The sequence below is a fragment of the Setaria italica genome, chromosome III, assembly GCF_000263155.2.
Source record: "Setaria italica strain Yugu1 chromosome III, Setaria_italica_v2.0, whole genome shotgun sequence".
Lineage (NCBI taxonomy): Eukaryota > Viridiplantae > Streptophyta > Magnoliopsida > Poales > Poaceae > Setaria > Setaria italica.
The window spans coordinates 13,067,557-13,082,707 of record NC_028452.1 but is presented as its reverse complement, the minus strand read 5'-3'; the positions used below and the strand labels follow the sequence as shown (position 1 = coordinate 13,082,707).

Genomic DNA, 15,151 nt, shown 5'->3' with positions numbered 1-15,151 from the left:
AAAATTCTACTAAATAGAAATTCGGTTCTGCTAAACATTTAGCCGACTTGTTAGCAATTTTGTTGTGAAAATTATTGTTTGGTTCATAATTGGGCCATACTAAGGCCTTGCCATGGAATAATGCTATAAGACATTAACGTCGTTATTGGGCTGGACCGGGGAAAGCCGGGCCTCCTTTTCAAGCTGAAAAAACGACAACAAAACTGCTTACGCGGTTACGCCGGTCCGTTACGCTGATGAGATATGAACGCGCTTGATTCTGATTTTGAACCAAAAGTTTAGAAATATGGTTTGAAAGTCACAGTTTAAATTGCATATTGACTGCCCTATTTCTCAATTCTGACCACTTCTCTTCTGCTTCTTCCGTTCTTCAGTACTAGTATACTAGACTGCCAGCATACACAGTAGCATGTGGCGTTCAGGCTCAGGCAGCCTGATGGATGGTACACCGAGAACTCACAAGAACTATGACTCGAAATGTTTCGTTCCAGAAAGAAGGTTTATGCATGCCCCGGAAATGAACTGAGAAACCTAAATCCACATTGTATCATGGAAAAACTGTAGCTCGCTCAATCGTTCCGGAACAATGATCAGCCTGGCACATGCGAGAGCCTGAGACCGTACAACATGGAGTTTTCAGTTGGTTGTCCCATAACCGCGACGCTACGTCGCTACTCCTCCTGTATACTACTCCTAGCATGATTCTACAGTACGTCTGCATCACGCCATCATTTGTTTCAGATAACGGCAAAACTAACACACGCACACAGTAGATACAGCAGTCTCGTTTTCCCATCATGGATCCATCGTCGTCGTCAGCTTCAGGGACAGTGATCATCAGTTCATATCACACGACCTCCACCACGGTCCGGCCACCGAGGTCGAGCGTGAGCATGGACGCCCTGAACCTGGGCGGCTTCTCGGGCGAGCCGACGGCCACCGGCACTCCTCCGCCGCCCCCCGGCGCGACCCGCTCCGGCGTGCCGAGCCACTTGGCCTCCATGTACCGGTGCTTCCTCCAGGGGGCCATGTGCATGCCGCTCTCGCGCGCGCACCGCCTGGCCGCGTCGCACATGACCCGGACCACGGCACGCAGCTTCTCCGACCGGCCCACGAACACCTCCGGCAGCGCCGCCACCAGCGCCCTGTACTCGGCGCCGCCCCGCGCCATCTCGAACTCGCCGCGGAAGCCCGGCTCGATCACCACCCGCACCGCCTTACCGCTCCTCGTCGGCACCACCACGTCCACGTAGCTGTGCTCCCCTGCGCAGCCAGACAGATCGGCGTCAGAGGTTCGGAAAAAAAATATGGGCCTTGGTGAATGAGCCGTGGTTGGTGGTGACCGATCACTGATGTGACCATGTGCATCATGTGAGTTTTGCAAGGTCATGATGCCGTTCGACGTTGCAGACAACAATTTCTTGTTATGACCAGACAAAAAGGAACAGATGGACAAATCCCACTTGTGTTCTGCAAGCGTGCGAAAATGCGGAGGGATCGTTACCTGATGGGATCTCCGGGGTGCGCGGCCACTTGGACCTGCAGATGGCGCTGTTGTACCCGGCGTCGCGCAGCCGCTCGGCCACGAACCGCAGCGCGCAGGCCCGGCAGCCTCCTGCTCCCGCGGCCGCGGCGGCGCGGCTCGCGCAGGAGCAGACGCCGCCGGGCGTGGCGCGCATCTGCCTGACGGCCTCCTCCGTGTCCGCTTGGATCCGGCTCTCCGCGGAGCTTCTCTTGGCCAGAGCCTCCTACATGTCCGCATCAACGCACGCGTTTGTCACGACTAGACACTATGGCGCGCACGATCGAGATGCAGCAAAGAACGCACAAATCAATTGGCTTGACAAGGAGACACGATCTTATTCTCTAGAAGAATGATTTTATTTCAAATTATTGTGATTCAGGTTCATTCAACAGCAGCAGCCATACACACAAAAAGACGACACTGATTTGTTTTTGGATCAACGAGAAGGGAAGTGACTTACATGCAACAGCGAGCGCTGCTCCTGCCAGAACGCCCTGCTCTCAGCGCCGCCGCCGCTGGACCCTTCATCGTCGCTGCCATCGCCGGCGGCGGCGGCGGCCTCCTCCGTCCACCTCTCCCTCTCGGCCTCCTCGTAGAAGCCCAGCACCATGTTGGACAGGCTCATCTCGTTGCCCGCGGCGGCGGCCTCCGCGACAACCATTTCCGCTGAAGCTCTCCGCGAGAGGCTCTGTGCGTTGTGCTGCGCTGGGCTCCTTAATCGCCTCACAGTTAACCTCGCCGCTTCTGTGGCTGCAGCCGGGTTGCTTCCCGCCGGTTTATATATCCGGGGACGTGGCGGACGTGGCGAGCCGGCACTGGTTGGTACGGTGGTTGTGGAGCCCGCGTGGAACGGATAGGGGCGATTTCAGAGATGGGGACAGCCCAGGTTGGTTGGAATGGGTCGTCGAACAGCACGGATCCACGTTGGGTGATCGCGCGTTCGCGCTGATCGCCTGCGGACACTGGTTTGGTGGATGGGTGTGTATGTATATGATTAACACGGACTCATGGAGTCATTAGGTCGTAGAGAGATGTTCTTCCAAATGCTTTGTGCTTTAGCTTTATCAGCAAAAAGAATCTTAACCGGCCTAACTAGAAAAAAAAGAGAGAGAAATGGCTGGGCCTAAAAAATATTACGACCTCTTTTTTCTTTGCAAGCATTATGTTTCTTTTGTACTAATGAGAAAAATCCCTTCACACAGTCAGGTAATGCCTTTTGACCACATATTGGAATGTTCTTATGCATTTCTTGCAACATGTAACCTTACGACATGATGCCAATCACAACTTTGAAAGTTAAGGTTGGAAGCCTTGAAGTTTGTCTTCCTTCCCATCGCTAATCAGGTGCCATGGCTCTTTTCTCATAAAAACTTGGGATGGAAAGCTTCTAGATCCTTACAAATCACTTGATTCTCCCTTGATGAGTCTCATCCCCTAGAGGGCGCGGCGGTGTCAAAATACGAGAGTGCAACTAGCTTGATGCTGATACACGATGTTTCTATGGTTGTTGGTTGCATGAAGCTCGTTTTTGTGTCTGATGAGCATTGGCAAATTAAAAATGGCTTAGAGCAACTCCAAGAGCCTGCTAATCTTACCCCCAATACCTTTTTTAGGAAAAAAGAGAGAAAAAATGAACTCCAACAATCCACCTAAACCTTCCCCAATTTTTTAGCGACGCTAAAAAACAGCCTGCCACCGCGTATATTTTAGCGTTGGCGTTCCTCCCCCAATCCTGATTCCCGCACACCCGCGCGTCCCTTCCGATGGGCCCAATATGATGACGTGGCCTGTGTTTGAAATATTGGGGGCTATTTATTAGCGATCTGTTGTGGACTGATATACTTTTGGGGGAAATTTTTTTTGGGAGAACCCCCAATACATAGTTTTGGGGAAGAATTTTTTAGGATACTCTTGGAGTTGCTCTTACTCCCTAGTTTGAAATCTCGGTTAGTGAGATTCTATCTTCACACGCGGACTACTTCTTTCTATTGGGCTTTCCTTTTCATAAGAGAGTGTGGATGGAGCGACAACAGAGATAACTAGATTTATCTGATTTGAAGAAGACGTGCGATGCTGGTGTGATACTGGTTCACTGGAAAGCGATAGCGATAGGTTCATGGGTAATTCAATGGTAATGCTAAATACATACCATGCATCCTGGCTAACAATATCCTTTTCTTTCTCTGTTATCCTTTACATAATCCCTTTTGTGCATGACCCCTAAGTACCGAGGGGGCATGACCCCCCTTCCCTTAACAATTTTGTGCACTTTATCTCTCCTTTTTCTTTTCTTTTCTAGCTTTGTTCATATTTGTGCATACACATCTTGAAATCCTTTATACTCCTCCACCACTCAGTAATAAAAATTGTTCATAATGGTGCAAGCCTATCTTATATGCTCTTGATGGAGCTAAAATTAATTACCTAACTTCTTGACAAATACGGCCTGTTTGGTAGAGCTCCATCTAATTTTGATTCTCCAAGAGAAGTGATTATGTGGATGAAAGTGATTCTCTTTGATTCTCTAGCATAAACTCTTAAAATCAGAATGGAGAATCACTTCGAAAAAACAGGAGAAGCTACCTTTTTCAGCTCCTAGCCTCTTAGTTTATTTCAAAGAATCACTTCACAGAATCAGCAGGGAATCACTTCTCTCTAAGAAACTGTTTGGCAAAGCTTGTGCTGGAATCAGCAGAGAATCAGCTCTAGGAGCTCTGCCAAACGCACCCCAATTGCTGGGCTTCTTTTTTCCCTTTGGATGCGAAAGGGTCTCTAACTGAATTGGTTAGATGGCTTGAGTGGCACTCCTAGGTCCTGGATTCGACTCCTCGCGGGAGCGAATTTCATGCTGGGGTTAAAAAAATTTCCCTCGTCTGTCACCATAACCAAAGCATGTGTCAAGGCCCAGGCCATGTCGTAGTTGTGGTTGGTTTGGACCCTCCTACCTGGGGTAGTTGCAATGGTCGCTAACCCAGTGGTAATCTCACAAGGATTATGACTCCTAAGGTAGAGGTTCGGGAATTTTTTTGACCTGACTGAGAAGGTCTTCTTAAAAAAAACCCGGTCTTCCCGCAGGTCGAGTTTTTTTTTTCTTTTTTCCCTTCGGATATTTGAAGGAGAAAATAGTGAAGAATTGATGTGCTTCTTGGTAACCAAAATAAAGTCATCGGTGCACCCACACTGTCGGTGGTAATGGAGTTCGCAGAACGTATGAAGTTTTGAACTGCTCTGCTCTGACAACATAAACTAAGTCATCACAAATCGTCGTCTTTGGATCACCAGCTCGCCGCAACCACCATAGCACGTGCGACAGAATCCCCCGGCGGAGCGAATCCGTCGCCCACGTCGATCCCCCGCGTCCCACGGGCCTGCCTCAATCATGCATTCCTCCGGCGCGCCCCCGCGCCACGCTGTCCGTGCTCAATTAGCCTCTCCTATCCTACCGGCCGTGCCGTGGTCGCCCACCAAGCCGGCCGGGCCACGCGATGCTGCCGCCTTGGCGTCGAGCGCTCCAGAAGATAACCGTCACGTCGCGCGACGCGGCGCCACGGCAGCGCGGACGAACCCAGACGCTTCCACCGCGTTCCTGCTGACTGCTGCCCACCCCCGCAGCCGCACCGATCGACGCCGGGCGTGGCAGCGGGTGGTGGTGGGCTCGGCGTCTCGGGGTCGGGCCGGGCGCGCCGTCGCCTTCGGGTGAGATCACGCGGGTACGCGCAGCACGCAGACGTCCGTATGGTATACCAGCGCACGCGGTACGGGGCGTATACGTGGTGCACGGTCACCGATCGACGGATCGAGCTGGCTGGCTTCACCTGTAGCTGGTGGATCAGGCTGGCTGGCATGGCTACTGGCTGGATCTCCGTTCCTTGCACGCTTTTCGCGTAGATAAGAGGGGAGTCCGACGGTGGAAGCGGTCGCATACGAATGCATGACACCGGGATCCAGATTGCTGATCTGATCTATTGCCTCGGGACACTGTTTGATCGGTACGCGTCTGTATGGTGGGATTGCATCGTTCACACCGAACATACGCTGCCGTCGTCCCCCGTCCGGCCGTCCGTCGATCCTTCTCTATTTCCTTCCCCCACTTTTTTTTTTTTTGAGAGAGCGAGATGCGTAGCGGGCCGTGAAACGGCACACCCATTGGAGCCCACTAAGATCATATTTTGGATGAAACAAACGACACAGGCCGCCCGGTGCCACAGGCCAACAGCCCACAACCGCGGAAGCAAATCTAAGCGGCTCAATGAGATTTGAATTGAATCAACAAAAGTGCGGCACGTTCTGTGCGACTAGCCGACTACGGTGTACGTGTACGTGTATAGCATAGAATAGAGACCAAGCAAACAGTTTGCTTTGTCACTGAACTGGGGGGAAGGCGGTCTAGTAAGTTTTGCAACAGTTGGCTCCGAAAGTGAACAAGAGAGTTAATCAAACGGAACGCAAAGTTTTGCAGAACTTTCGATAAGAAAACTTTTGGCTCACGTGAGAGCAAACCAAGCAGCTCACTCGCTCCGTCAGTGTAAGATGTCCGAACATGCTTACATGGAACTGTCACGTAGGAGTAGCATGTAACTTTTGTGCTCCTCAAATTTGTAGGTTGTTGCATCGTTGGCACGATTTGGAAAGTTCAGCTTTCTTCGTGATAGAAAGGTTACCTTTACCAGCTGATGATTGCGTGACAATGCGTGTGTTCCAATTCTCACGCCACGGCCCATGTGTGCAAATCTACCTATTCCAACGAAACACGACTTGGGAAGAGAAAGAAAGGATACCTCTCTTCCCAACTTTCACGTTACTGATTTAGTGATTTTTATTCCTTTCGGAATTGTGTTCTTATCTGCAAAATTCTTATGAAATTCATGCATCCGAGTGAGGAGCCGGGAGTACAAGTTCCTGATTTTTTTTAAAAAAACAAAAGAACAGAGGTTCGGAGAGTGCTGTAAAATAAGTTTTTTTTCCGGAAAAAAACATATGTTGTGAGTATTTGCCCAGAAACCAAATTTGTCGGACCACCATTTTGACCTCACTGCCCAAGCGCCCCAGCCCGGCCCGATGATCACGACTCACAGCCGGATTCAGTCATGATGAGTTGCGACGAGGGGTATATGTGGAAGTTGAAAAAATTCGGGGTGCGCCCGTGCATCCCAGCACCGTCAGCTGGATCCGCCCCTTCTGCTGCGGTGGCGGCATGAGCGGCGGGGCGTCGCTGGGGCTCAGGTCGTCGGGGAGCTATGGATCGCTGCTGCAGCAGCAGCTAGGCGGCTGCCATTCCTCGCCCTCGCCCGCGCCGTCGGCATCCCCGCCGCTCGCCGCGCGGAAGCCCGCCAAGATGTCGCTCGGCGGGGCCGGCGGCGGCGGGGGCCCGCGCGTGTTCGCACGGATCTGCAAGCTCGCCGGCCGCCGCCAGCGGATGCTCCTCCTCCTTCTCGTCGCCGTCGCGGTGGCCTTCTGCTTCCTCTTCTCATCACTTGTCAGTAAAGGTGGTGGTTGCCTCGCCTCGTTCTCCAGTTCTAATCCGTGAGGCGGTTTAAGTCGCTAGATCAGATATTGTGAACGTCTATTGTCTATTTTCTTTCGGTCATGCGATTGTCTAGTGAGTTCTGAGGAATGATGCAATGCAACTTGCAAGTTTATTTAGACATGGGCTTTAGGATGTTAGTGAGTGTCACATTCTTTATTCCTTATCGACTTTTTTTTTCCCTCGAAAGACATTCCTTATCAACTTTGACTTTAGCTGACTGATATGATGCAAAGGGGATTAGTATATTATACTCTAGCGATTCAGGTCACTCCGATCAGTGTCAATCTTTATGTAATACTTGAGCTTGGAGATTAAACAATAATATTGGGAGTGCGAACTGAAGTTTTGAGTTCTTTGGTTATGACTACGGTTCAGGCAATTTTCTGGAACTGAAGAGATATCGTGTTTGATCTAGATATTGTGGCTTAGGCATTTCCAAAAGTTTATACTTGGTGATGATGCTGTCAAATTCATATCACTAGAATTGTTTGTTTTAAATCATTTGGTCAACTTCATGCTTGTGTTTTTGCCTGGTCCTTTCCTTTTTCAATATGATCTCATTTGACTTCTGCTGACCCATTTAGAATACTTTGGTCCATTTTGTCAAGCAGTTAATCTGCATGTTTTTTCATCGGTAGAACTTGCTATACCAAAAAGTTGTTTTGGTTCTCTGGAATCCTATTTAGGACTTAAACTCTTATCCCCTTTCCTGAGCAGTGGGGAGCTAAGGTTTGCACATTTGTTATCAAGGTTCTAGCACCCAAAATATTTTATATGATGACAAATTTTAGAGGATGAATTTCAAAACGTGCACTGTGGTAACTCGTATATGCACACTTTCTTCTTGCCTTTTGACTCCAGTTTTGGTTAGCCTATTCCACTACCAATTCACCATTGCAATTTTTTTGTGAAATAAGGAAAGAGTTTCACTGCCATTTGGTGTAATTTAATATTTTCCTAGCAATATGTCAAACAACGTATTACTGAGCTTGCAGCACAGTTTTCAATGCATATGTCCATGTTGGTGATTCTACTGTATATCTGTTGTGTAACTATAATAGTGTAGTGTGATCTTATGTTTCATGCGCAATGTGTGTGCTAAACATTATTATTTTGAATAATAACCAGACTGAACAAATCTGTTGTAAAAAATGTCATACTGAAGTAATATGTAACCTTTACTTGCAAGTATTTGCTTTCTCGTGTCTTTTTGGTTTTTTTCCCCACCATCGTACGTGTTTTGGAATACTGAACTACAAATTTTCTTTCTGCCTTGTTTAGATGAAGATGCATCACCTGGTGTTGAGACCATGCTTGTATTTTCTGATCATGTCCGGAGCTTTGTGAACCCTGTTTGGACATCATCAGGCAGACCAGTAGCCCAAAGAGATTCACTGACTGTGAACGGTTTGAATACAGCATCACAGATGGAAAAACAATCTGATAGCAGTCGTAAACAAGTTCAGAGTCCCATGCGGAGGTTTCCACCAGCTGTTGTTCTGAATCACCATCCTTGTGAAAATTTCTCATTGTCTCCTCCACCTATTGATAGAAAACGCACTGGACCACGGCGTAAGTTTATATTCTTTACTTTTCCAATTCATCGCCACATCAGTTCTGAATCTGAATTAATGTATTTTAAACTTGTATAGCCTGTCCAGTTTGTTATTTGCCTGTTGAGCAAGCGCTGGCACTGAGACCTGCTCAGCTATCAGCATCACCTGTCCTTCAAAGCTTAAATTATATATCTGAAGCGAATTTGGTTTCCGAAGAGTCAAATGGTGGTTCTTTGTTTGGAGGTTATCCATCCCTGGAGGAACGAGATAAATCTTACGACATAAAAGATTTGACGACAGTGCATTGTGGGTATGTCCATACATCTCATATGCTTTAAAGGTCATGTGATGACTGTTTACGTTGATCAATGTCGTTTTCTTTTGTAGCTAACCTACTGTTTGTCGTCAGATTTGTAAGAGGGAAGATACCTGGTCTTAATACTGGGTTCGACATAGATGAAGCTGATCGTTCTGAGATGCAGCAGTGCGAGAGGACTGTTGTTGCCTCTGCTATTTTTGGTAACTACTACTTTGTATTTCATTTCTTACCAATTTCTTGTACACTTGCTTACATGTATTTTTTTTAGGAAACTATGATATACTGCAACAACCAGAAAACATCAGTGATTTTTCAAAGGATACTGTTTGCTTCTTTATGTTTCTGGATGAAGAAACAGAAGCTGCACTAAAGAACTCCACTACCATTGATCATACTAAAAGAATCGGGCTGTGGCGTGTAGTTGTTGTTCGCAACCTACCATATTCAGATGCAAGGCGCAATGGAAAGGTACCTGTACAGTTGGCGATTTTGATTTTTCTCAGTCAACCCCGTGTTGTACGCAACATACCATTTTGTTTGTGTTTCCCTCCGTGAAGTGAAAATGGAAGACAGGATTCCATATTATCATCGTTATCTCATTCTCAATGTTGCCTTTATCATTTATGGTCACTGTGATCTTTTCCTCATACAGGTTCCAAAATTACTACTTCATCGGCTTTTTCCTAATGTGCGATATTCAATTTGGATTGATGGGAAACTTAAGCTAGTGAGGGATCCTTATCAGGTATTAGAAAGGTAAATCTCCACTTGTTTTTACTGCACTATTTGCTCTTCACATAGCTGAGGGAACATTATATGCTGTTAGAAAGTAAGTTCTCTAGTTGCCAGTGCCACTAATACTCGATTTGTTGTATCAATATTTGATTCGCATCACAATTTGTTTTGTTCTGGTTTGTTGGATTTGTCAGTCCTATATAATCTTAAGACCCCTCATTATTGGAATTATAACTACGCTCTTATCTTACAGATTCTTGTGGAGGAAGAATGTTAGCTTTGCTGTTTCCAGGCATTACAGACGCTTTGATGTCTTTGAGGAAGCTGAGGCCAACAAGGCTGGTGGAAAATATGATAATGCTTCAATTGATTACCAGATAGAGTTCTATAAAAGTGAGGGTTTAACTCATTATTCATCAGCTAAGCTTCCTATAACAAGTGGTAATTATTTCTCCCCCCCTGATCCCTGACTTATTAATATTTTCAACATTGTCTGCCTGATATTAGTATACTCTGATTAACAGACGTCCCTGAGGGCTGTGTGATAATTAGGGAACACATCCCCATAACAAACCTGTTTACATGCCTTTGGTTCAATGAAGTTGACCGCTTCACCTCCAGAGATCAGCTAAGCTTCAGCACAGTTAGGGATAAAATAAGGTCGCGAGTTAATTGGACTGCAGACATGTTCCTGGACTGTGAAAGGCGTGATTTTGTTGTTCAGGTATTTTCAATTGTTTTTTGTCTGGTTTATTGTCACTGATTTTCTGTACGCTTTTTTTGCTGTGATATGCATAGAACTAGGATATTTCTTTAGGGAGAAATGAAAAAGGGAAATCTAACGTTCCATTTTGTCCAACATCGAATGCATTTCCCGCCTCTTACACCATTCTTACTTTACAGTCATACCACCGAGAACTGTTGGAACAGAGGCAGGCTACCTTAAGAAGTCGGCCTCCCCTGCGGCCTCCCATGGTGCAGATACAACCGAGAAAGATGCTTCCAGACAATGCAGCAAAGGAACCCGGGAAGGCTTCATCAGCCAAGAAGTTACCAGGGAAGCGAACACGTGATAAGAAATCAAGCTCAAAACGAGCTCATCAAACTAAAGTAATTGGTGGGAAGGAGGCAATTCAACTGTAAATCTCCTGGCAGTTTTGCTCCTATACAATTGCAGATCTAACGAACATTATTCCGACATGGTTTTACTATTTAACTTGTATTCATGCTGCCTTACCAACGGCTCAAAAATTTTGTCAGGAAGTGTTAATAGAGGGCTAAATTTTTTTATTGTAAATAAACATTTCTTTTTATATTAGATATGGATTCAACTAGCAGCTGATCCAATTCAATTCAATTCATTGTAGAGTTAGTATTTGGTATGGTTTCAAATACAGTCAATTTTGTCATAATCATTGGTGTGAACTATCAAAGATGAAGTTGAATTAAAAAATCGTAGGTAATTAGGTGAGGTGACATGTGGGAAAGCGATGAGTAGCACTTGGGCTGTTGCACTACCGTATGGTCCAGCATATGGTTACTTTAATGTTATTTTGCCGCTCGCTGTCTCACGTGATCAATAATTATTTTAAAAATAGCAATCAGTTTTACAAATGCATCATCAGAGATAATCATAGAGATACAATTAATCACAACCAGAACAATTCTAACTTTGCACTGAATAGAACTATGCAAAGCAACCTTGATCAAGCCGCGGTTGCACCGGTCACTCCCTTCGCCACGTGTCGTTATGCCGGCCGTCGTGCCACCACGCGCTGGGGCACCATGCCACGTCGGTTGTCTTCGCTCTTCTCTCACACGGCGACTGGCAGTGCGTGGTACGCCTGCCGGCAGAGGATGTGCACCATCGTTTCCTTCTCGATACACGTATTGGACGTCACACCCGGCGGAGCACTGCAGCAGACGTGCATCTCGTCCTGCATCACCACTGGGATCCGCGTCTACGTCTCCTTGCTATGCAGTTGCTGCACTAGCACGAGGTCATCGCCCTCGACTATCATCTGCTGTAGGTGCAGCGTGAGTGCAAGACGCATCCAGCGGATCATGGCGCACGCCACAACGATCCCCACCATCAAGTGCTCCGCCTCCTCTGCGAATGCTAGGACAACACGACCAGAGCTGTCGCAGAATAGTGCCGGTGATGGTGGACCACGTCGATCCGTTGTTGTAGACCAAAGCGTCGAAGTTTATCTTGCACCGGTTCTTGTGTGCTGTCCACCGCACCGGCACCACGCGGGAGGGAGAGGCCAGTTGGAATGGCCGGGTGCACAGAGAAAGATTATATCTGTGCTGACCAGGGCTCGGCAAGAACGACTGTGCGGTGGCAAAGGAAGGAGCTGGACATGCCATTAGCACGGTGTATGGGTATGTGAGTGCGTGGTGCAAGGAGATGCCTACCATCCCGGGCTAACTGGACTTTTATTTGTTCTAGGTTCCGATTACAACTCGATCACTCTAATGTGCCAATTGGTAATGAAACTCCTTGGATTGTCTGGATTTCCGTTATTGGGTGGCTCCCACACCCACCTGCATTGGATCCTCGAGACAGTGTTGGACACAAAATTTACATATGGGTGTACGAACATTCTAGAATTTATATTTTGTTGACAAATATATAATATTCTAATAATTGACATTGAAAAAGTTTTAATTAAAAGGAAAAAACTTACATGCTACCTACTTGTCATTCAGTCAAAAAAAAAAAATTCTTGAGTGGCCAAGAATCCGGCAATGAACCAGCCATCAAGAATTCTTTTAAAAAATCAGCATTAAACTGTACATATCTACCATTGATTTCTAAAAAAATGGTGGAATATAAGTTGTGAGGAACTCGTTTTCGTGTTGTTTTCCTTGTGAAGAAAGATGTCTTGATTAAAAGGAAAAAAAGTTCTATCATGAGAGAAGCGGAGATGTTATATTGGTTCAAATACATAATAAGGATTCTAGCAATGTAATAGATTTGGTTACTTTGTCAAAATATATTTGCCCTTATATGATGAAGTCTCCCACTTATAGCCTACACTAGTAATTGCATAATTGTTGTATAACAGTTCCAGTCTATGTTCTACACAAATATCTTTTGCCTAGAACCATCATGATAAGTATTAATCTTTAGACAATTTTTATACTAGGTATTACCTCTTAGTGTAGAGTAAATGTATAGTGATGAATGAATCCACACATTTCAAATCAAGTTGCATATGGTCTACACACATGCAAGCACTTTAGTGGATTATTTATATTTGCGAGAGAAATAGTAAGTACATTGCATTCGATGTGTGCATTCTCCCGTGTGTACATATGTATCATTCTTGTAAAAACTAAACTAAATTGATCTTAAATATTATCTTACAATATTAGAGTATGGTAAAAAATATATTTATTTGATCTTTAATTATATTATAGAATCCTTTTGCAAGATAAAGATATTAGAGTTGAGAATGAGAATTTAGTTGTAATATTAAACATTGAAAAAAAAAAGAAAACTGAGGGAAACAATTTTGGATATTGGAAAATATGATTACAATGGAAAAGAGAGAAAACTATTTTGCAATTTGTAATTATGATGTGACGAGATATTTTGTAAAATTATTATATATGTTATACGTTGTATTTAAAGTTACAATATTGTTTGCTCATAATGAGCAAAGATAATTAAATATAGCTTTAGAGGAGATAATTCCGCATATTATTAGTGTTAGTATAGTGTAATCTTAAATAGAACTCAATGAATAGTTTCGTTGGTGTTATTATTCTAAACTATTTTCAAAATAATTTACAATAACTACTATTTTTCTTATTCTAGCCGTCATTATAAGCATAATTTCAAAAAACATGTGAATATATCGCTTAGGTCACTTCAGGCACTAGATATTGCTGATATGGCACATCTATCACATCTTAAATACAAGCTCGTCAAGCTTCTTTTGATGTGTGTGTCTACCAATAACTACGTGGTCGCGCCACTTGCTTGACGAAAAAAGTGTTCAACTTGTGAAAAGTTTGTTGAGATACAGGGCAAATGGGCGAGGAGCCGAGGAGAGTGTTCATTAATGATATTTTCTATAAATACTATAAGACATTCATATAGGTCAGGCTATATGATGCAAACCTATAAAGGCCATCTCGTACAAGCATTGCAGAGAAAACAACTCACACATACTCCATCCGTTCCAAGAAGAGCACAATTCTAGCATTCAAATTTTATCCCACAAAAATACAATTTAACATGTGACCTATATAAACTGGCAATGTAGATTGGACCACTATAGGAATATGATAATAGGAGTTTGTTTTCTTTGAAAACCATAATTACCTCAATTAATAAACAGTCCAACGTTTGGGGATGAGTAGAGATAAGTGCATATGCATCATTTTTTCCTCAATACTAATTTGTAATTCTAAAATTGCATTTTTTTTAGGATGGATGGAGTAGACTTGATTTATATAAATGTTTCACAATATTGTGTCCTACTACAAAGAATAAAGTAAATAGTCAAATATATTATTTTATTCCTATGATATGACCGCTTTGGTAAAAATTTTGGGTGTACATTATATGTCGGATTCGGCTCCTTTTCGTCGGATTCGGTACCATCACGGTGGCCACCTTGCGTCTCCTCAAGCCGGCTCATCGTGGTTTCTAATTCACATCATGCCACCCTCCTCACACATGTCGCCTTCACACATGCTGGGTTGTGTTCTGTGCCTCCATGTCACTCCCACGCTATAGGGTGCCATCATGGAACCAGCTACCACCATGGGCACCTCGGCCATGAGCAGCATCTCCACTACTGTAGCCGTTCATCGGGTTGTCTGGAGTCTGGATGTGGCGGAACCGCCCAAATTAGCCTGACTAAAATGCACTTAAGTCGCTGGACACGCGATCATGCACTTTAAGCAAGTCAACTTGGTCGACCGTCGGATTTCACCCGATAAACCACATAAACAGGATCGAGAAGCATCGCTCACGCGAAGGTGAGTAGCACAAAGATTACAACATTCCATCACGACAACAAGTTCCACATTTTATTACATCAGAGTTTTCGAAATTTAGACCGAAATTTGCAAGGTTCGAAGTCAAATAAAACTAGCGGAAGCTAAACGTCGATACATGACATCATGACGGAGCCGATCATGACATCAAAAACTTCTTCCTTCGCCATCCGAGGAAGGATCCCACTCGACGGTCCAGCCTGGGGGAAGCTAGGTCGGCCAAGTGGTACCCGCAACCAAACTATTGACATTACCTGAAAAAGATTAGCCACAACAAGGCTGAGCAACTAGTACTCAGCAAGACTGACCCGTCGGAAAGACACGACCGAGACCTAGACATCCAAGGCTTTCTGGCTCTGGGGTTTTCTTTGCCAAAAGCGTCTAAAGTCAGTCCTTACTTTCAACATTTTAGCTCATGTTCTATGTTCTTTATCCATTCTAGATTAGCAACTTATACTAAACAAACATGGTTT

The 15,151-nt window shown here is 45.0% G+C and overlaps 2 protein-coding genes across 3 annotated transcripts; one reads left to right on the top strand and one right to left on the bottom strand.

Moving 5' to 3' along the window:
* Nucleotides 1–518: 518 nt before the first annotated feature.
* On the bottom strand, nt 519–2,264 carry LOC101776447. Its single transcript, XM_004961423.3, has 3 exons — nt 1,986–2,264; nt 1,505–1,748; nt 519–1,263 (listed from the first exon to the last, which is right to left on the bottom strand). The coding sequence occupies exons 1-3, from the start codon at nt 2,184–2,186 to the stop codon at nt 848–850; spliced, it is 861 nt and encodes a 286-aa protein (XP_004961480.1). The 5' UTR covers nt 2,187–2,264; the 3' UTR covers nt 519–847.
* Nucleotides 2,265–6,651: 4,387 nt separating this feature from the next.
* On the top strand, nt 6,652–11,023 carry LOC101776045. 2 transcript variants are annotated; one of them, XM_022824766.1, is made up of 9 exons: nt 6,652–7,014; nt 8,334–8,624; nt 8,705–8,918; nt 9,018–9,127; nt 9,196–9,395; nt 9,580–9,683; nt 9,916–10,103; nt 10,187–10,386; nt 10,566–11,023. In XM_022824766.1, the coding sequence occupies exons 1-9, from the start codon at nt 6,720–6,722 to the stop codon at nt 10,803–10,805; spliced, it is 1,842 nt and encodes a 613-aa protein (XP_022680501.1). In that variant the 5' UTR covers nt 6,652–6,719; the 3' UTR covers nt 10,806–11,023. The 2 variants fall into 2 exon arrangements, with proteins under 2 accessions (XP_022680501.1, XP_004961478.1); XM_004961421.4 differs by having other exon boundaries at nt 6,653–7,011.
* The last annotated feature ends 4,128 nt before the right edge of the window (nt 11,024–15,151 follow it).

What these genes read in the sequence shown, in the direction of transcription:
- LOC101776045 (XM_022824766.1), top strand. Translation starts at nt 6,720, where the DNA reads ATGAGCGGCGGGGCGTCGCTGGGGCTCAGGTCGTCGGGGAGCTATGGA. An exon ending in AAAACGCACTGGACCACGGC is followed by an intron (nt 8,625 to 8,704) that starts GTAAGTTTATAT and finishes AAACTTGTATAG; the next exon opens with CCTGTCCAGTTTGTTATTTG. An exon ending in TGTTGCCTCTGCTATTTTTG is followed by an intron (nt 9,128 to 9,195) that starts GTAACTACTACT and finishes TATTTTTTTTAG; the next exon opens with GAAACTATGATATACTGCAA.
- LOC101776447 (XM_004961423.3), bottom strand. Translation starts at nt 2,186, where the DNA reads ATGGTTGTCGCGGAGGCCGCCGCCGCGGGCAACGAGATGAGCCTGTCC. An exon ending in AGCAGCGCTCGCTGTTGCAT is followed by an intron (nt 1,749 to 1,985) that starts GTAAGTCACTTC and finishes GCGGACATGTAG; the next exon opens with GAGGCTCTGGCCAAGAGAAG. An exon ending in CACCCCGGAGATCCCATCAG is followed by an intron (nt 1,264 to 1,504) that starts GTAACGATCCCT and finishes CTGGCTGCGCAG; the next exon opens with GGGAGCACAGCTACGTGGAC.